The sequence below is a fragment of the Mirounga angustirostris genome, unplaced genomic scaffold (genome assembly GCF_029215605.1).
Source record: "Mirounga angustirostris isolate CCGP_5_RB_7025 unplaced genomic scaffold, mMirAng1.0.hap1 SCAF_3, whole genome shotgun sequence".
NCBI lineage: Eukaryota > Metazoa > Chordata > Mammalia > Carnivora > Phocidae > Mirounga > Mirounga angustirostris.
Genome location: NW_026991711.1, coordinates 102,892,028 through 102,910,606, shown reverse-complemented (window position 1 = coordinate 102,910,606; position 18,579 = coordinate 102,892,028). Strand labels below are relative to the sequence as shown.

The 18,579-nt window shown below is 36.2% G+C and overlaps 1 protein-coding gene across 8 annotated transcripts in view; it reads right to left on the bottom strand.

Annotated features, from left to right (window-relative positions):
* R3HDM1 (R3H domain containing 1) overlaps positions 1–14,900 on the bottom strand; it is a 127,318-nt gene extending 112,418 nt beyond the window's left edge. For 5 of the 8 annotated variants that reach the window (XM_045868950.3, XM_045868953.3, XM_064586455.1 and 2 more), the window contains exons 1-4: positions 14,761–14,900; positions 13,154–13,364; positions 2,394–2,435; positions 1,838–1,927 (exon numbers count right to left, since the gene is read on the bottom strand). In XM_045868950.3, the coding sequence (XP_045724906.1) occupies positions 1,838–1,927; positions 2,394–2,435; positions 13,154–13,324 (303 nt within the window). In that variant the 5' untranslated portion in view covers positions 13,325–13,364; positions 14,761–14,900. The remainder of the gene's footprint in view (positions 1–1,837; positions 1,928–2,393; positions 2,436–13,153; positions 13,365–14,760) is intronic. The other 3 variants (XM_045868954.3, XM_045868957.3, XM_045868951.3) reach the window with 2 other exon arrangements.
* Positions 14,901–18,579: the final 3,679 nt, after the last annotated feature.

Here is an 18,579-nt window from a genome sequence, read left to right as displayed (position 1 = left end):
AATATATGTATTAATATACAACATACAATCCTGATATTTTTTCTCATATAAATTTTCACTAGGCATATTTATGTAGCACTGTGAGAATTTTCCCTCTAATATTTTTCAGATCAGGTTAAAATGTACTGAATAAGACCTAAGATCACATTACACTTTTTCTCAAAAAGTATGTACTTTTTCCATATTAACAGTCTTATGAATGCCTGACCCTTCTCATTTTCTCAATATCCTTGGATTAATTCCATGAGGCTAAGATGATGAAACATTTTGGACAGCGGAATGAAGAAATGAATTTTCAAAAAACGTTACAATATCCACTGCTCCACCTTGTAGAGGTGTACTGTTTACTCTGACTTGTACAATATAACTTTTAAAATTGCTATTAAAAAAAAATTTCATTCATTTCTTCCAAAGGGTGCCATAACTCTTCAGCCTTGTCAACAACCATGTAAAAGCCAAAGGTTAACATTTAAAAATGTTCTCCAGGCAATAATTCTTAATAAAGTATTTTGATTATATTTCAGCTTCTTGCTAGAAAGTCCATTATTTTATTACTAAAGTGTATCTACTTTATAGAATATACAGTTATCTTCTAACCATGTAGTTAAATTTTAAATAAAAATCACAAATTTTGAACCCCATGTTCCTGACACTTGAACAAATTTCAAAGGAAACGAATTTGTATATATTCTTCATTGACAATAAATAATTTATTTTCAAAACCTTCCTTTTCTTGTATTTTGGAAACAAAGAAGTGAAGTATTTTTAAAGAACCCAACACATTCTAAATATGTGACAACTATCTTCAGTATCTATAGGTGGGTTTTGAGGGTATAAGCTTCTAAATCAAGGTAAAGCACAACAGTCTTTTTTTGAATAAATGTACAATTGGCATTTATTTAAAAAAAAAAGATGTACAACCTGCCATGGTCATTTTTTTCCTTCCTCTTTTTAGTCATAGTTTCTTAAATAACCATGAAGCTGCTTTAGTTCTTTGAAAATGGATTATTGGGATGTAAGGGGATATCAGACATGATATATCCTTAAGAAGTAGAACAAAGCACAAACAGGCAAAATTATCACACTTGATAAAAGCATTGGTAGAGGGTCCTAAAATATTTATCTATAAATGTCCAAAGGTAACATGAGACAAAGATCAAAGCATAGCTGAGATTATTAGAAAAGTAAAGCCATAGCATTAAAAAGAATACAAAAGGCAAACTGAACCATTTGCTTGAACCTCAGTTGTTCAGTATTTTACAAGCACAAACAGAAGAGAAATTAGAAGTATTAAACTATTACAGCCAACCTAACTAGAAAACTGGCTTCACCATGCATTCAGGTTAATAAGTAAAATAATACATCAAGCCAAAGTCTTGGGTAGTCTCTCCTCTTCACACACAAGCAGTAAGTGTTTAACAAATTTATAAAAGCCAAAATCAAAAGGGTAAATTTCACCACAATTACATTCAGTCTAAGTACTACTTTAATATTTTATAACTTTTCAATAATAATTTATAATCCCTTAAAGTCATATTCCCAGTTAAGTATATAATCCCTACATTTTTCCAGAGAGAAGCTACTGCACTAAGCCTTAGATTGAAGTAATAAGGTTTTTCCACCTTTTCATGTGTATCTTCAGTAGCAAGTATTATGAAATCAGTTTCACTCATTAAAAATAAAACAAACGAATGAAAACACATACATAATGCACACACATGCATATACAACTTTTATTTAACCTTATGAAAAAGTATTCTCCAGGAAGCAGGTTACTGCACCATGTCTTTAAATAACAATTTTGTTTTGTTTTGTTTTTGTTTTTGTTTTTTTTTACCTGGTTCTCCTGTGATATCTCTGCTGTAGGGGGTGGTGGAGATTCTTCACACACTGCAAGGCTCCGAACTAGCTTTAACTTTGAGCTTGACTAAAGAAAAGTATTTAAAATTAACACTACATTTCACAAATCTAGGGCATATCCAAAAGCCCCCTAGAGTTTCTTAGAAAGTTTCTTTATAGTTTCTGCCATGTATAAAAGTAGGTGAAATGTACAAGTTAAATATATCATTAAATATCACAAAACCCTTTGTTAAAAGTGAAAACAAATAACTGCAGTTTCGAAAACTGTAGCAATAGCAAGAATGGGACTAATTCTAATTTCAAAACCCAAAGAATGGTAAGAAAGCCATTTTCTCTATAGAGAACCATTAAAGATATAAAAGCAATGCACAAAAGCGACTAGGCAAGACAAAAATCCCAAATAAAACAAAATAAGCTTTCTGCCCCAAACAAAATATGACAAAACTAAACTGAATGCAGTGCTGTATGAAAACAAGAATTCATCAAGCATGAAGGAAGGCCCTTGGCATGCCAGCACAAAATATTTACTATACCTTAGACCTTTTTCCTGTCTGTCCAAATGACTGCAATGGCCGCTGAACACACAAGAAAGATTTGTATTAAATATCATACCGAAACAGAGAGTTTGTTGCTTAATTCATAATCCTAAACCACAGAGAAACTACCTGCACAAAGTACTGGAAATGAGGAAATCAAAGTTGGTTTTAAGTAAAAAAGTATTGATTCCTCCCAGAAGTACACTTGCGGAAGATTCTCTAAAATCATTCTGTGGGTTGGTATTTTCTTTAAGTCAGCAAATGGCCACAATTCTCATGTTAACTGAGCTAAATGGAACTTGTAAGGTAACTTAGGTAGTACCAAAATCAAATACACTTCTTAAGTTATTTTATAACACATGATACTTTAAGATTAGGAAACACACACACACACACACACACACACAAAACCCTGAGGCATTTTAAGTAGCTGCACTTAGAAAAGTTCCAAACTTATTAAGAAGAATGTTTCAAATGCACATCGAGTCAGAGTACAACCATCTATCTATGGCGTCTTTTCAACACTGTAAGAAGTTCACCACCAGTTTATTAGTGATGGAATCCTATTTGCCTGGTCTAGGGTAAGACAGTGAAGCAGAAATGAAGAAAAGAGGGCAGAGTTACAATGTGCATGTTCATTCAGCATGACTGTAAGATTGTCAATCACATGACTGGGACACCTGCTGGGGCAACCAGCTGTAGTTTGTGATACCAGGTTTTGGTTTGGGAAAGCAGCTGAAGTGTCTGTGAAATAGAGCCAGATAGGTTTTAAACACACTTTACCACCTCCAATCTACCTCTCTAACCCCAATACCAGACAGGTATCTATCATTCATACATATTAAAAGCAAGAAGCTAGCTTGGTACCAAACATGAAACATTAAAAAAAAAAGTCCTTAATATCTAGATTAGCATGCTTGACCTATGAAAAAAAGCCACCATTTCATTCTAACATCCACGAAAGCCTTCTGTAAAACCAACAGAAATGAGAATCTGCAGTAACAGTGTGTCCTGTCCCCCATTTTGTGCCCAAAGTTCTTGAAAGATAAGCAGCATTGTATTTTGGGGATTTTGTCCCTGGATTATGCATACTACAAATTTAGCAGTGACAACAAAAGGAAAATAGATAAAATAAAGAAAAATTACTTTCCATGTCTTACAGAGAAGGAAGCAGCACGTAAGTGCATTCAGATGCACACATCAGTGCTCCCTACGAGAGCTTCTACATGTCAGGACTGTCCTCTGTTCCCATTTACTTTCTTTAATTTGGTCAAGAGGATTTCTAACAGTCTAAACCCCCCAATTTAAAAAGTTATGCTACATAATGGAGTGAGGGCTTACAGGCAAAAAGGTGGGAGAAATCAAAAGATGAATACTAGAAAATGCACAAAAGTAAATGAGTTCCAAGGCATTAGAAGAAAAAAGAATTTGTAACTTACTCCCATCCTCGGTCATTCCTTATAATTCTAAATATCAGGGGTATAAAACTTTCTATTAAAAAATTTTAAAATAAAAGAGATGAGGAATTGGCAAATACAAGCTGTATTTCCTGTGCAGGAGGATTGAATTTAAATCTCTAGCTTTGCTTATAAGTAGGTGATCCTGGTCAAATTTTTCAGTTTATTCTCATCTGTATAAAAGCTCATAGTATTTGTACTAGTTTTCAAGGCTCTTGAATAGGTTCATTAAAAGGCAGATTTAAAAAAGGGGTTTTGTAAAACCTAAAGCACTATATATATGTAATAGGTTATTAAAGGTTAGGAATCTAGCCTGTCAGAAGACCAATGTCCTACTTCTGCTCACTAGCCATAAGATTTAACTTAAAAAAAAAAAAAAATTAAGTGAGGGTACTGTATGTTACTCCTATAGTAATGATTTATAGTTTTCACAGACTTATACATGCATTCACCAGCTCAGTTTTAATTCTGTAGGAACCTCTAATGACAATGAAGATGAAAAGAAAATAGAGAGGTAAAATTATCTCAGTGTGACTTCATTTAATTAACATGTTCTGAGTTCCTGCTTATATACAAGACACTGCCAGGCACTGGGGCTACACAGATAAGTAAGACAGTTCTGGTCTCAAGAATCTCATAGTCCAAGTTCAGAATTACTAAACAGTCAAGCAGAACCCAAGACCTTCAGAACCTCAGTCTAGTACACTTTACATCAGACCTATAAAAAACCTTCTTGTGGATCAAATACTCTCTGTGGCAGAGAGAACACTAAAGATGGCTTCCCCAAACTCCCATCCCCTGATTATTTAATCAAACTCCAATCTAAGTATAAGTAAGGCTGTGAAGGGGGTTTTATAGATGTAATTAAAATCCCAAATAAATTGATGTTAAGATATAGAGATAACTCAGTTGGGTCTGATCCAATCAGGAGAGCCCTTTAAAAGTCGAAAGTTTACTTTAGTTGGGAGCAGAAAGGCAAGTCAGAAATAAAGGGTGAGAAGGAAATGACACACCATTGCTGGCTGCCAAGATGGAGAGGCCGTGGGAGGACTGTAGGCAGGCTCTAGGAGCAGAGTGGCCCTTGGCTGAGAAGTCAGTCAGGAAACGTGGATCTCAGACTTACAGCTAGCTGTGAGGAACTAAGTTATGCCAGCAACTGGAATGAGCTTGGAAGCAAATTCTTCTCCCAAGTCTTCAGATGAGGGCCCAGCCTGGCCAACACCTTGGATTTTGGCGTTGTGAAACCCTAGACAAAGAACTTGGCTGAGCCCAACTTAGCTTCTAATCTACAGAACTGTGAGTTGACAAGGGGATGTTCTTTTAAGCATCTAAGTTTATAGTATATGCTATGCTGCAACAGAAAACTAATACACTACTACATAAGTAGATTATAACCTGCCAAAGTGGCATTACTCAATAAAAATCAGTTATAATTTCACTTCAAATAGCAAAGAACTGAAATTACATAATATATACACAAGAACAAAGCAGAGAAAACAAGTTCTGTTTATTAAAGTAAATAGTCTTTGTTTTATATTTTGGTATCAATTTGGCAGCCAGATTTGGCTGTAATAGGAATACAATTTCTTAAAAAATGTATCTTATTACTTAAAGCATGCTTTAACTTTTTCCCATTTTTTTAACCAGAAAAATACACACAAAATTTACCATCTTAACAATTAAGTATACAGTTCAGTAGTATTAAATACATTTATAATGTTGTACAACCATCACTACCATCCACATCCATAATTTTTTTCATCTTGTAAAACTGAAACTCTATACCTAATTATATATAACTCCCATTCTCCTCTCCCCACAGTCCCTGGCAACCACCATTCTTCTTTGTCTTAATGTTCTATTTGAAGTACTTCATGTAAGTAGAATCATACAGTATTTGCCTTTTGTGATTGGGTTATTTCATTTAGCATAATGACCTCAAGATTTATCCATGTTATAGCATACTGCAGAATTTCCTTCCTTTCTAAGGCTGAGTAATATTCTATTGTATGTATACACCAAAGTGTGCTCATCCGTTCATATGTTGATGGATGCATTTGGGTTGATTCAATGTTTCAACTATTGTGAGTAATGTTGCTAAGAATAAGGGCATACAAATATATATTCAAAATTCTGCTTTCAGTTTTTTTGGGGTTATATACTTAAAAGTAGAATTGCTAGGCTATATGGTAATGCTATTTTTAATTTTTTGAAGAACTGCTATACTGTTTTCCATAATGGCTGTCCCATTTTAAATTCCCACCAAGAGTGTACAAGGTTTCAATTCCTCCACATCTCTGCCAACACTTGTTTTTGGTTTTTGATATCCATCCTAATGGGTGTGTGAGGTAGTATCTCACTGTAGTTTTGATTTGCTTTTCCCTAATGATTAATGATGATGTGTATCTTTTCATGTACTTATTGGCCATTCACAGATCTTCTTTAGCGAAATGTCTATTCAAGTCCTTTGCCCATTTTTGAATACAGTCGTTTCATAGTTGTGTTTTTAGGAATTCTTTATATATTCTGGTTATTAATCACTTGTCAGATACACGATTTACAACTGTTTCCTCCTATGGGTTGCCATTGCCTTTTTACTCTGTTGACAATGGCTTTTAATGCACACTTTAAAAGAATCTTCATGAAGTCCAATTTGTCTTTTTTTCTTTTGTTACCTGGGCCTTTGGTGTCATATCCAAGAAGTCATTGCTAAATCCAATGTTTTGTCCCAAGTTAATTCCCCTCCCCCTTTTAGAGATTTGATTTATATTCCCTTTGATACTCTGATTAGAGTAAGACCAGTGAGAATTATGCTTTATAAATGCCATGAGATATGGCTTTACATTGATTGTATATGGAGAAAAATTAACATTGGAATTAAGGCAATAACTACAGGTGCAAACCAAGCACATTACTCTGACACAGCCCTTAGTAACAAGCTCTTTTGGTTAGGTGATAATTGATCTTGCTGCACGGGGTCAGTCGCTGCTTTGAAGAATAATCTTTGAATGGCTTCATTCATTTAAAAAATACCTCCTACTGGCCCACAAAGGCCAGAGGGAGACTTTAGTAATCTCCACTAGTGTCACTTGCAATCACTGTGCCTACAGTCTTCTGAAACACCTGACTGAACATCTGTTTTATTTGTACAAGATCAATCTTCAGTGACCATGATCCTGATTAGGGTGGAGTCATCTGTGTTGGCACCTTTCATGGACTAGTAGAGCCCCTCAGTAAAGAAAGCAAGGTGGTTCAGGGCACACAGCAAGATGGTCTTCAAACCACTTCTAACTCAAGGTCAACACTGCCTAACAAATCTTGATTAGCCATCCTGGAATAAGGCTCCATGGTAGTTTTCAGCTGAGAAAAGCTACTTATGGCAAGAATCATGTTAAAGCAAGATTCATCTGTCCCTAGTCTCCCCTCATCAGCCTGATAGAGATGCTGAATACCTTTCCTGAGCCAATCTGTGGCATGTATGCATGTGAGTTTAGCATTTTATTTTCCCTTTCTAAAACCCATCCATCTTGAGAACACCCTATCTTATCTGACTCTCATCAGACAAGTCTCACAAATTAGGAAGCAAGTCAAAGCCTCCGACAGGGATGCCCCCTGGAGTGTCCTCATTTTTGCAATGTTGTAACATCTACAAGACTCGGCAAAAAGAGCCTGAGTTTGCTGGAAAATGCACTGAAACACAGATGCTGCTTTTAGGGTAGTTGGGCAAAAATGAGGTATCACTGCTCTGGAAAAAACAAATGGAGGTAGAAGGCTAGAGGCGAGTCTCAATTATGCCACTGGCTCCCCAGGTGACCCTGTGTAATTCATTTCCATTGGCGTAGGTATCTGGAAAACGGAAGGAGTGCTCAGTTGAACTTTGGAAACTTTAGCTCTGAATCTTTGAGTTTAATGAATTTAACTCCAAAATGATGGGTCATTACTTTGAGCTTCTCTTGCCAACTCAGGATCTTTTTTGGGAAGAAATGTCAATGGGATTAACAGAGGGCACCTCTCCTCCAAGGATTTCTTCCCCAAGTTCTTAAGGTTTTCAGGAGGTCCATGGTTTTCAAAAGGAAACCCATCCACTCTGAACCCAAACACATACTTTCAAGTTCCCAGGTATTGGGTCTGGCACCAGAAGACTAATACAGTCTTGTCTCAGATCTCAGCTTCGACTCTTTTCTTGAGAATGCCACATTCCCTCTTTGGTAATACTGAACCAGCCTAGTGGCTTTCCTCCTGTTGTCTGTGGGGCCATGATCAGTGTATCACTGCTCTGGGCTGTGTGTGTTTTTGCTGGAAACACCCAAGGGTCAAGGAGTCTGCTGTGACTAATCATTTGGTTGGCGTAGCTTCCATAGCTTAATGGTTGTTTTCCTTTATTAGTGTTGTTGCTTTTCTCTTAGGCATCTTATGTCCTCACTGTTCAAAGTACAGCCCATTAGCCTGTCAACAGCCAATGCTGGCATCAGCTGGGAGGTTGTTGAGATGCAGAATCTTGGGGATATCAACCCACACCTTGTTCAGTATGTTCTGTGGTTCTGTAGTATTTATCCTTTGACCTCCTTAAAGTTGTCAACTTTTAACAGGTCTGGCAGCCCCAGCTCCATGGCCTGTTCTCTCTCAGATATGCAGATTGTAGAAGGCATCCCTGGGGACTGGGGTGTCTTGGAGGTACGGTCAGTTAGGAACTGAAAAAGCCCTCTTGGCTGGTCCCTTTGGTGTCATATTTAAGAAATCATTGCCAAATCCAATGTCATGATGCTTTCCCCCTGTTTCTTCTAAGAGTTTCATATTTTAGCTCTTAAGTTTAGGTCTTTCATTCATTTTGTGTTAATTTTTATATACAGCATTAGGTAAAGCTCCAACCTCCTTCTTTTGCATGTGGATATCCAGCTGTCCCAGTCACCATTTGTTAAAAAACAGAATAAGTTCGGAAGAGTTTTCTTCTCTGTAATTTTTTGGAAAAGTGGAGAAGGATTGGTATTACCTATACCTTGAATTTTTCTGATAACCTTATTAGCTTGCCATTGCTTTCTTGTCTCTTACATGCCCCATCATCCCCTTTTTAAAGATATGCATTGGAACTAACTAGGTGATACAAGATGTAAGAGTCTCATCTTGATTATCAAAGGGCCTGCTACAGAAACTGAGAATATACTAAACACCTACTTCAACTGATTCTGTGTCTGGAAAATTCACTCATATATATCAGAAGCTGTTCATGCACTTTGGCACATAAAGGCCTAGTTGTTCACAAAAATCGGTTATTTCCTCCACAACAAAGGTAACCAACACAAACTGAATTGGCCATCCTATTGTTCAATAAATAGTTTGTCGAGAGACCATTGTTTAAATTGCTCTAAAATATGTTTTGGATCGTGTTTACATACACATGTACACGGATGAATACACCTAGGCAAAACATTTGTCAAGTAAAAAGATACAACTGTATAAGAATGGGAAAGTTGAGTATGACCCATTAGTAAGTAAGCAGAGTACAAGATTCCTAATTTTACATTTCAAATAAATTATTGCAAAAAATCAACACAATTAATTTACCCTAAATTTAATCTGAAAATTCTATGGCTGAGAAAAACCAAACACCAGACGTCACATAAATTAGTTATACAAAGAAAACCAAAGCAAACACTTCCTCCCCTGCCCCCACCATTCACCCCATATTACATATTAGTTGTAGTCAAACAAAATTTAGAAACTTGGCTCCTCATCACCTCTATCTTCTAAATACTTCATAACCATAGAAAGTCCAATATGCAACTTAAGATTTGCAATAGGACTAGCATGTGGCAGTAGAAAAGTTACTAAGCAAAAATTATGCACAATTATTTGGGACCATAATCAATAGTTCAGAGCAACTCCACAGCAATTACATGGGTAAGTTAACTTCTCGATATTAATGCACACAGATTGCTTGAATTAGCACTAAAGTATTCTTAAGGAAGTAATCCTTAAAATTCTGTAAAAGATTATAACCTGAAGCAAAACTTTGAATAAAAAACACAACTAAAATTTTTTAAAAGTAGAGAATCATGCAAGTAGAACTATGTATAAAAGCAAAGGTTAAGGAGCTCTATGAGAGAGTCTCTACTTGTAATGATCCACTGTGATGTCCAATGTTTGCTGGCTTCTCCCTAGTTGGATGAAATTTTTCATGTAAATGCTATCTTTAACAGATAGTAGAAAATCGTAAGATTTCTTCATAGTATTAAAGAAGCTAATATATCCCTTCATTTAAAAATGACTTTTTCTAGGGGCGCCTAGGTGGCTCAGTAGGATAAATGTCTGCTTTCGACTCAAGTCATGATCCCAGGGTCCTGGGATGGAGCCCTGCATTGGGCTCCCTGCTCAGCGGGGAGTGTGCTTCTTCCTCTCCCTCCGCCCCTTCCTCTCCACTTGTGCTCTGTGCTCTGTCTCTTGCTTTCTCTCTCTCAAATAAATAAATAAATATCTTTCAAAAAAAAAAGACTTTTTCTAAATAAAATACTAAGGGGATGGCCAGGAAATTAAGACTTGGAAATGGATAAAATGTATGATTGTTGAGGAAAACATTTTCATTTTCCTAGGTCACTTCAAGTATTACTGTGCTGAAGCAAGACAACTGGACATAAGTTTATTCATGGTAGTTCACTTTCAAAATGATACAGAAGAAAGTAGAGAATATATTGGTTTATTCAAAATTCTTAATGGGAAACCTATGTTAGTTCGCACATACACCTAAATTTGAGTAAAAACAGCTGCTATTTTCGAGCCCATGAACGTGGGGCTCAAACGCAAGACCTGAGCTGAGATCAGGAGTTGCACACTTAACCGAATGAGCCACCCAGGTGCCCCTAATAATAGTTGCTACTACAATTAAATCTTTAGGCAGTATCTTAGAGGTACCAAAGAAAGATGAACTGTCTACTAGTATGTTAGAAGAAAGGCATTTCATAAAGAGTAATTCCGTATTAAGTTAAAAGGTAACTTCGTATTAGCCAGATTCTTGTTAACAAGATTCTATTCTCTTAACACAGTTGTTCCAAGCAGAGTTAATATTCTCACACATAGTAAATTCTTAATAAATGTTTGAATAAACTGTGAATATAGCATTCAATGGATTAAATGAATTCTCATGTTCTCTTTGTTCCTCTTCCTAACTTTTACAGTCACGATGCTATATGGAATATGGTATCAGAGACCATGCCATTTTTGCTTACTATAGTATTTCCTTGACATAGAATAGGCCTTCAATAAGCGTTTGGGTAATGCATGAAATTTTCCTATAATATCAACAATTGGGCCATGATTCGATAGTCATCATCAGAATGCTCTTGTGCTTATTGCCAAGGGCAACACAATAGACACAGTTGGAAATGCAGTAATCCAAATTAATCGCTTGTTTATAAGCATGACCTAGAAGAGTGAACATTAGGTGTAAAAAGGGGACTAAAATGAAATCTTCTACTATTTCAATCATGAATAAAATAGAATTTTAGCAGATTTTCTCTGATTCAATCAGGATATTGGCATACTGCCATCACCAAGTATAGTGACTGCAGGCTTGGCAATTTTTTGTTTTAAAAAGTGCTATTACTAAAAATGCCTAGGAAAAGTATGTGATTTCTCCCAATTTCTTAGGTAATTACCACTTGACTATACTTAATAAGTGGGGCCTAAATGCTTTTTTATAGCTGCGTGAGTTGCTTTCATTTTCTAACACATTTCTGGCATATACTGGGGAATAAACAAAGTTTTTGACTGAACGAAGGTATGAAATAACCTTCAAAAGTATCTTCTTTACTTATAAAACAAACAAAACAAAGTAGCCCTCATGTACCCCTCAAGATCTCCAGGATGTATTAAGAATGATAGAGTAATGATAAAATATTTTCTCCAAAGGTAGAATTCTTTATCCATAGGGCTAAACTAAAACAAATGAGTTAAAAATAGTATTTTAAGGTAAGTTTTTTGTGGCAGATTAAAGGTCTTTCCTACTGAGAAGCAGGCTCTAATTCCCCTTCCCTTAAATCTGGATTAACTTTACTGACACATGTCATCAAAAGACAACAGTGGGGGGCGCCTGGGTGGCTCAGTCGGTTAAGCATCTGCCTTCGGCTCAGGTCATGATCCCAGGGTCCTGGGATCGAGCCCCACATCCGGCTCCTGGCTCAGCGGGAAGCCTGCTTCTCCCTCTCCCTCTGCCTCTCCCCCTGTTCATGCACTCTCTCTCTATCTCTGTGTCTCAAATGAATAAATTAAAAAAAAAAAAAAAAGACAACAGTGGAAGAGACATTCTGGGACTTCTTAGCCTAGGTCAAAAGAACGCTTGCAGCTGTGCTTGGCTTTTGGAACACTGTTTCTGTGACGCCCTGAGTTGTCACACGGTAAGTCTAACTACCCTGGGCCTCCCATGCTGGAAGGGCCATAGGTAGGCGCTCCCAGTTCCAGCTGAGACGACATTTCTGCTGTTCCTACCAAGGTGCCAGATATGTGGGTGAAACAGTTTGGACCTTCCACGCCAGCCCATCTGTCAGTTAAATACTAGCAAAAACCACTTTTGATGCCTTGTGCAATAGAAAGTTCAGTAAGCCAAGGCCTTATTCTTTTGGACTCATAAATCATGTAATATTAAAAAATAAAATGGTGTTTAAAAATTATTAACCCTTTGTTTTGCAGTAATGTCTTTTATAGCAAGAAGATAACTGGAACACTTAGAAGTGAATGTATGTACTACCTGAAATAATTTTTTACCTATCTTGAATCTGTTGACCAACTCATCAATTTCCATCTATGCCTGGAATTAAAAGCCTTCTCCACGGTTAATTCTGTCATCATATATGTGTAGTGACAAAAGCCTCAAGTGACTTCTTTTTTCCCCACCAACCACTTTTCTTAGTCATGGATGATTGCTTCCCTGGAGGGTTGTTTTTGCCAAGAGAATTATAGTTTTCAATGCTTATTCTGCTCTCTTTTAAGGGCTCTTAGGTTAGACTCTGAACTCTCACGACACTAACAGGTGCAGAATGGTATGAAAAAGTAGAAAGCCAATAAAAAACATATTGGCCACATACAAATAAAAGCAATTACATTACAAGTAAATACAAAGCAAATCAAAGATATAAGCAATTCAAAGAGCTACACTCAACAAGCTAATCCAGACCGCTAAAAATCCAGCTGGTCAACATGTCCCAAAGGGTCAACTTAACCTTTTAGAATTCTGAAAGTGAGTTTGGTATAAAGAGTATAACTCTATCTTGAGTATTTAGTATTTGTAGCCAGAGAGAAAATCCTGTTTACCTGCAAATCAATATTGTTGTCAATACAACGTTCATTCTTCTCTGCCAAAATCTTCCCATAGTTTTCTGATTTGATAAGATTTTCAACTCTGGTTGTATCTTTCACTTCTGCCTCCAAATCCTTCATTGTTTCAGTTTCATTTTTTACAGTAACAGTATCAGACATCCTCATCAGCAAAGGTTATTTTAGAATTCTACAGGGAACTTGAAGCCTTAGCAAGAAAGGAAAAAAATTTAAATTCAGTTTGAAACATTTCTTAAATTCGGGTACTGTACAATATTGACTAAGTGCCTTCTATGGTCCAGGAATAATGTTGAGTTTACACAGGTAGAAGCAAAATTCCTGCTTTCAAAGAGTACAGAGCTTAGTGGCAGACATATACAAATTTAAAAAAGCATAATACAACGAGATACGAGCTATAATAAGGATACCAGGTAATTCTGATTTACATATCACTTTTTTTTTTTTTAAGATTTTTATTTATTTGACAGCGAGCACAAGCAGGGGTAGCAGTAGGCAGAGGGAGAGGGAGAAGGAGAAGCAGACCCCCCACTGAGCAGGGAGCCCGATACGGGGCTCAATCCCATCATGACCTGAGCCAAAGGCAGACACTTAGCCGACTGAGCCACCCAGGTACCCGTACATTTCACTTTTAAAGGGTCTTAAACATTAAGGAGTGAGCCATATCAAAGTAAAAGATAATGGTTGCAGAGTTATAAAAAATACATATTTAGATGATATGAGAAATCTTTTTTTTCTAAAAGGATTTCAGGAGTATCATCCTGTAAGAAAAATGTATTTGTATTATAGTCTTCACTTATTCCTAAAGTTCTAAAATTCTTAAATTTTCTTTCAATTCCAAAAGGAAATAATTAAAAAAATAATAAACAGCAACATTATATACCAAATACAGTTGGGAATGTGCATTAATAGTCTGCATTAGGAATCAAGCATTGAAAACTCTCCTGACTAATGTGATTCAGTGCCTAACAACATGTATTACCAGACACTGAGGAAATCAAATCCATAGGATGCTAATATATTTCATATCTTTAGTGAGGTTAAGAAAACACTAGGGACTTTATACTGGGTATGAGATAGGAATGTATGAGGGACAGGTATCAATTTAGATCCTGTGAGAAATGTGATGCTGAAAAGGAGAACTTGATGTCAACAACTTATATTTTTTCCTAGCTTGAGATATAATTGACATATAACAATGTGTAAGTTCAAGGTACATGACATAATGATTCGATACTCGCATATACTGTGAAATGATTGCCACAATGTATCACTTAACATAATAACAATATCTAAACAGAAGAACAAAAAATATCTAAACACAAATTTCAGAAGTCCATAAACAATCTGAAAAGGTTTAAAAACAAAAAAAAAGAGGGAGAAATAGATTCTAAAGTCACAGGTAGACTAAACTGAATTTAAAAGTCTTCCTTAATTATATTCCATACCAGAGTTAATTGGCTCATTCTCAAAACAATAAGGTTATTAAGAGATAGGGCATTTCTTAAAGTACTCTGGTTCCTTGTTATTTGTAAGATTTTGAAAGAAAAAGGGATGTGTTTTTCTCAAGTGTTCAGACAGGTTACCTGACGTATCCTATGGAACTGGGATTGTGGTGTCCCACAAAAATAAAATAAAGTAATCCAAGGTTCTTTTTCGCAGTTGTCAGCCAGGATGTCAAGTGTACTGAACCATCTGGAATCTGGCAGGAGGAGTCCCATGTCCTTGTCACCACTGTAAGTTCCTGGGCTGAGGACTGTTGTGGATCAAATATATCATACCTTTCAGTGGCCTAAAATTAAAACAAAAGGAAATATTTTAACAAAATAGCCAAGAGAAATGGAACACTACATAGTATTTAGAAATTAAAAATGCTACTGTTGGTGAATTTATTATTTTCTTGTCCTAAACAAGTCAGAATGCTTAGTTATGACATGTATTTTGTGAGCCTGAAGTCACTCAGGGCATACAGAGAATTTATCAGTAAAAGCAGAGGGGAGAAGAAAAAAGGGAACTAACATACAGTAAGAATTTAGTATGTGGTCAGTGTTGTAAGGGAGATTACTGTTTATTTTATAGATAAAGGAAAAAAAGGTTTGCCTAAGATTGTGACCGAGAATGCTTAACTACCAAGAAGAGTTTTCTTCCAGAGCTACAACTCTATGGACTTAAGGGAAGACTGAAGTTGTGAATAATGATCACACTCTAGATTTTTAAGAGTACAAAAGAACAAAAGGCTGTAATAAGTCATTTAACATCTTCAAAGAAACCCACATTGGTCTGTTAAAAGCAAATGTCTATGAAGGGTAGAATGACCATTTTCAAAGACACCTGAAATGCCAAAATTCTTTCAGTGTCATCTGTTTTCAAAGTCAGTTTCATTTTATGTTTCTCTGGTGCAAATGAATATATTATAGTAAATAAACAGCTCTAAAAATCCTACATAGCTTTTCCATTTTCCTTTGACAGTGCTGTTGTCAATAAACAGATCAGTACAGTTCTAAGGTGAAACAACTGAATATAGAATGGTGTAAGCACCAAGAGATAATATTGCCAACCATGCATCACAGAACCATTCACATCTTATACTAGCTCTTCAAAAACTAATTTGAAATATAATAATTTAGAACCCTGATATAGATTCACATTAGTTTTCACATCTCAATTTCACTGACTAAGAGATAAGAGGAGGGATCAACAAATGTCCAAGTTGTCTTCTGACACCGTCCTCTCTATTTCATCGAGGCTGCTAAGCCACTAAATCAAATAACTGTTTTGTTTAATTTTCATAAAAAACAAAAACAAAAAATACTTCAATTTAATTTTTCTAATTTTTAACTTTTTGTCTCATAAAATGGTAGACACAAGATGGCAGCACCCACTAAGCACCCAAATTATTATGTGTGTGGTTTTTTTTTAGTAAAGGACTTGTGATTCAATCATGAATCCCTTAAGTTTGAAATTGCAAAGCAAGGCTATAATCCATATAAGAAAAAAAGGCGGGGGGTGCTCCTAGATGGCTCAGTCAGTTAAGTGTCTGACTCTTGGTTTTGGCTGGGGTCATGATCTCCGGCTTGTGAGATCGAGCCCCATGTCAGGCTCCACACTGAGAATGGAGCCTGCTTGAGATTCTCTCTCTCCCTCTCCCTATGCCCCTCCCCCTGCATGTGCTCTCTCTCTCACTAAAATAAATAAATCTTAAAAAAAAAAAAACTAAAAAAGGCAATAGCTGCAAGGAGTAAGGAGGACGAGGCACAATATAAAGAGGTAAACACTCAGTTCTGAGGAACCCCAATGAACCTTAGGAACCACCTAGTTGAATCTAATAATTTACCATGCAAGCTATTAGCACCCAGAAGTCAAATGACCTGTCCCAAATCACACAACCAATGTGATAACCAATACTTGTCAATATTCCACACTTGACAAACTAAATAAATAAATGATTTTGAACCAAAATGACCAGTTATTATTTCCTGGGAAAGAGATAATGATTAAGTGCATTAGCATTACACCAGAGTTTAAAACCCAGCTCTGCCAGTTATGACTTTGGAAATCACTTAATCTTTCTGAGCCACAATTTTCTGAGCTGTAAAGTAGGAAAAGGAACATTTCACTCATAAACTTATTGAGAAGACTGAATGTTTGGGTTTTTTTATGATTTATTTATTCATTTGAGAGGGAGAGAGAGTGAGTGGCGGTAGGTCAGAGGGAGAGAATCTTCAAGCAGACTCTGCTGAGCAAGACGCCCTATGCAGGGCCCGATCCTCTGATCCATGAGACATGACCTGAGCCGAAACCAACAGTCCGACGCTTAACCGAATGAGACACCCAAGCACCCCAAGACTGAATGTTTTAAATAAAAATGTTTTTCCTCTCCACATCTTCAAATAAAAGAGATAATACAGCTTTTTGGAACTCACTAAAACAAAACCCTTTTTATCTTGGCATAATGCCTACACTTCTGGAGTTACTCAAGGCTGTATGGGCATGTGGGGGTCAAGTATAGGAAGCTACAAGATCGGGATGGCATATGGTGTCTCTGCCATAACAATTAGGAGTCACTCTAATGTAGTAAATTGTTATACAGTAAGTGAAAGCAATTTAAAAACGTATATAAATTTGCTAAGTTTCTACAACAGAAAGGCAACTTAGAGAAAGTTAGCAAAATGTTGGTATTTGTTAAGTGCATACATGTGAGTACCTGTTACTGGTATTTAAAAATTGTCTCAATCTGTTTCAACCTAAAAGAGATGGATATATGTGCTCAAAATTCATATTCAACTTTGAATAAACATTCTTGTGACTGCTAACATGTTATTATTAGGAACAAGTCAGAGATTTGATTACATGCAATTTCTGTGCTACCAGGTAGCCAACAAAAGATAAACGTCTGTATAAATAATAAAATCTTCAGAACCACATGCACAAAAAGGTTTGCACCCACCTGGCACCATAAGCAAAAGGGAATCAAAGGTAAAATTAAAGATCGTAACCTAAAAAAAAAAAAAAACAAACTATAAAAGTACAAGGAAATACAAGAAATATTTTTATAATTATTGGGAGAGCCCTTACCAAGCATGATGTAAAAATCTAGAAGCTATCAAAGATATATTAATAAAACTTACAATAAAGTTTTAATATTTCTGTATGACAAAGTATAACAAAGAGATTAAAAGGCAAATGATAAAATCTACTTCCAAGAGAAAGGGTCAAAGTATCTAAAGTAAAGAAGCTTTTATAAATCAAGAGGAGAAAAAAAGAGAGAAATGGGGAATAGGCAATCTACAAAAGAAACACAAATAATTACCACCAAAAATTAATACTAATATATAGCTTACCACGTGCCAGGTGCTGTTCTACTACCTTTCATAATTAATAAATTTAGAGCTCACAATAATTCTAAGTAGGTCCTGTTATCACCCCTGTTTTACAGATTAGGAAACTAAGGCACAGAGAAATTAAGTGATTTGTCCAAGGTCACACAGGTGTCCCACTCCAGGCTCTTTCTTACCCACAGTGCTCTATCATCAGTCCTATGTACCCAGAAGGGGGGCAGTCTGTATTTAGAGAACACCTTTATTTCAAGAGTTCTTTCTTCTTTTTAAAACGATTTTATTTATTTATTTGACAGACGGAAAAGAGAGAGCACGCGCACAAGCAGAGGGAGCGGCAGGCAGAGGGAGAGAGAGAACCCAACATGGGGCTGGATCCCAGGACTCTGGGATCATGACCTGAGCCGAAGGCAGACGCTTAATCAACTGAGCCACCCAGGCGCCCCTCAAGAGTTCTTACAACATGTACTAACTCCCTTAGCATTGTGTTCATTACAAAAAGTAAACTTAGCCTTTTCACATGGATAGGAACTATGTATTGTTCTTTGCTGCACAGCAGGACAGCACTAT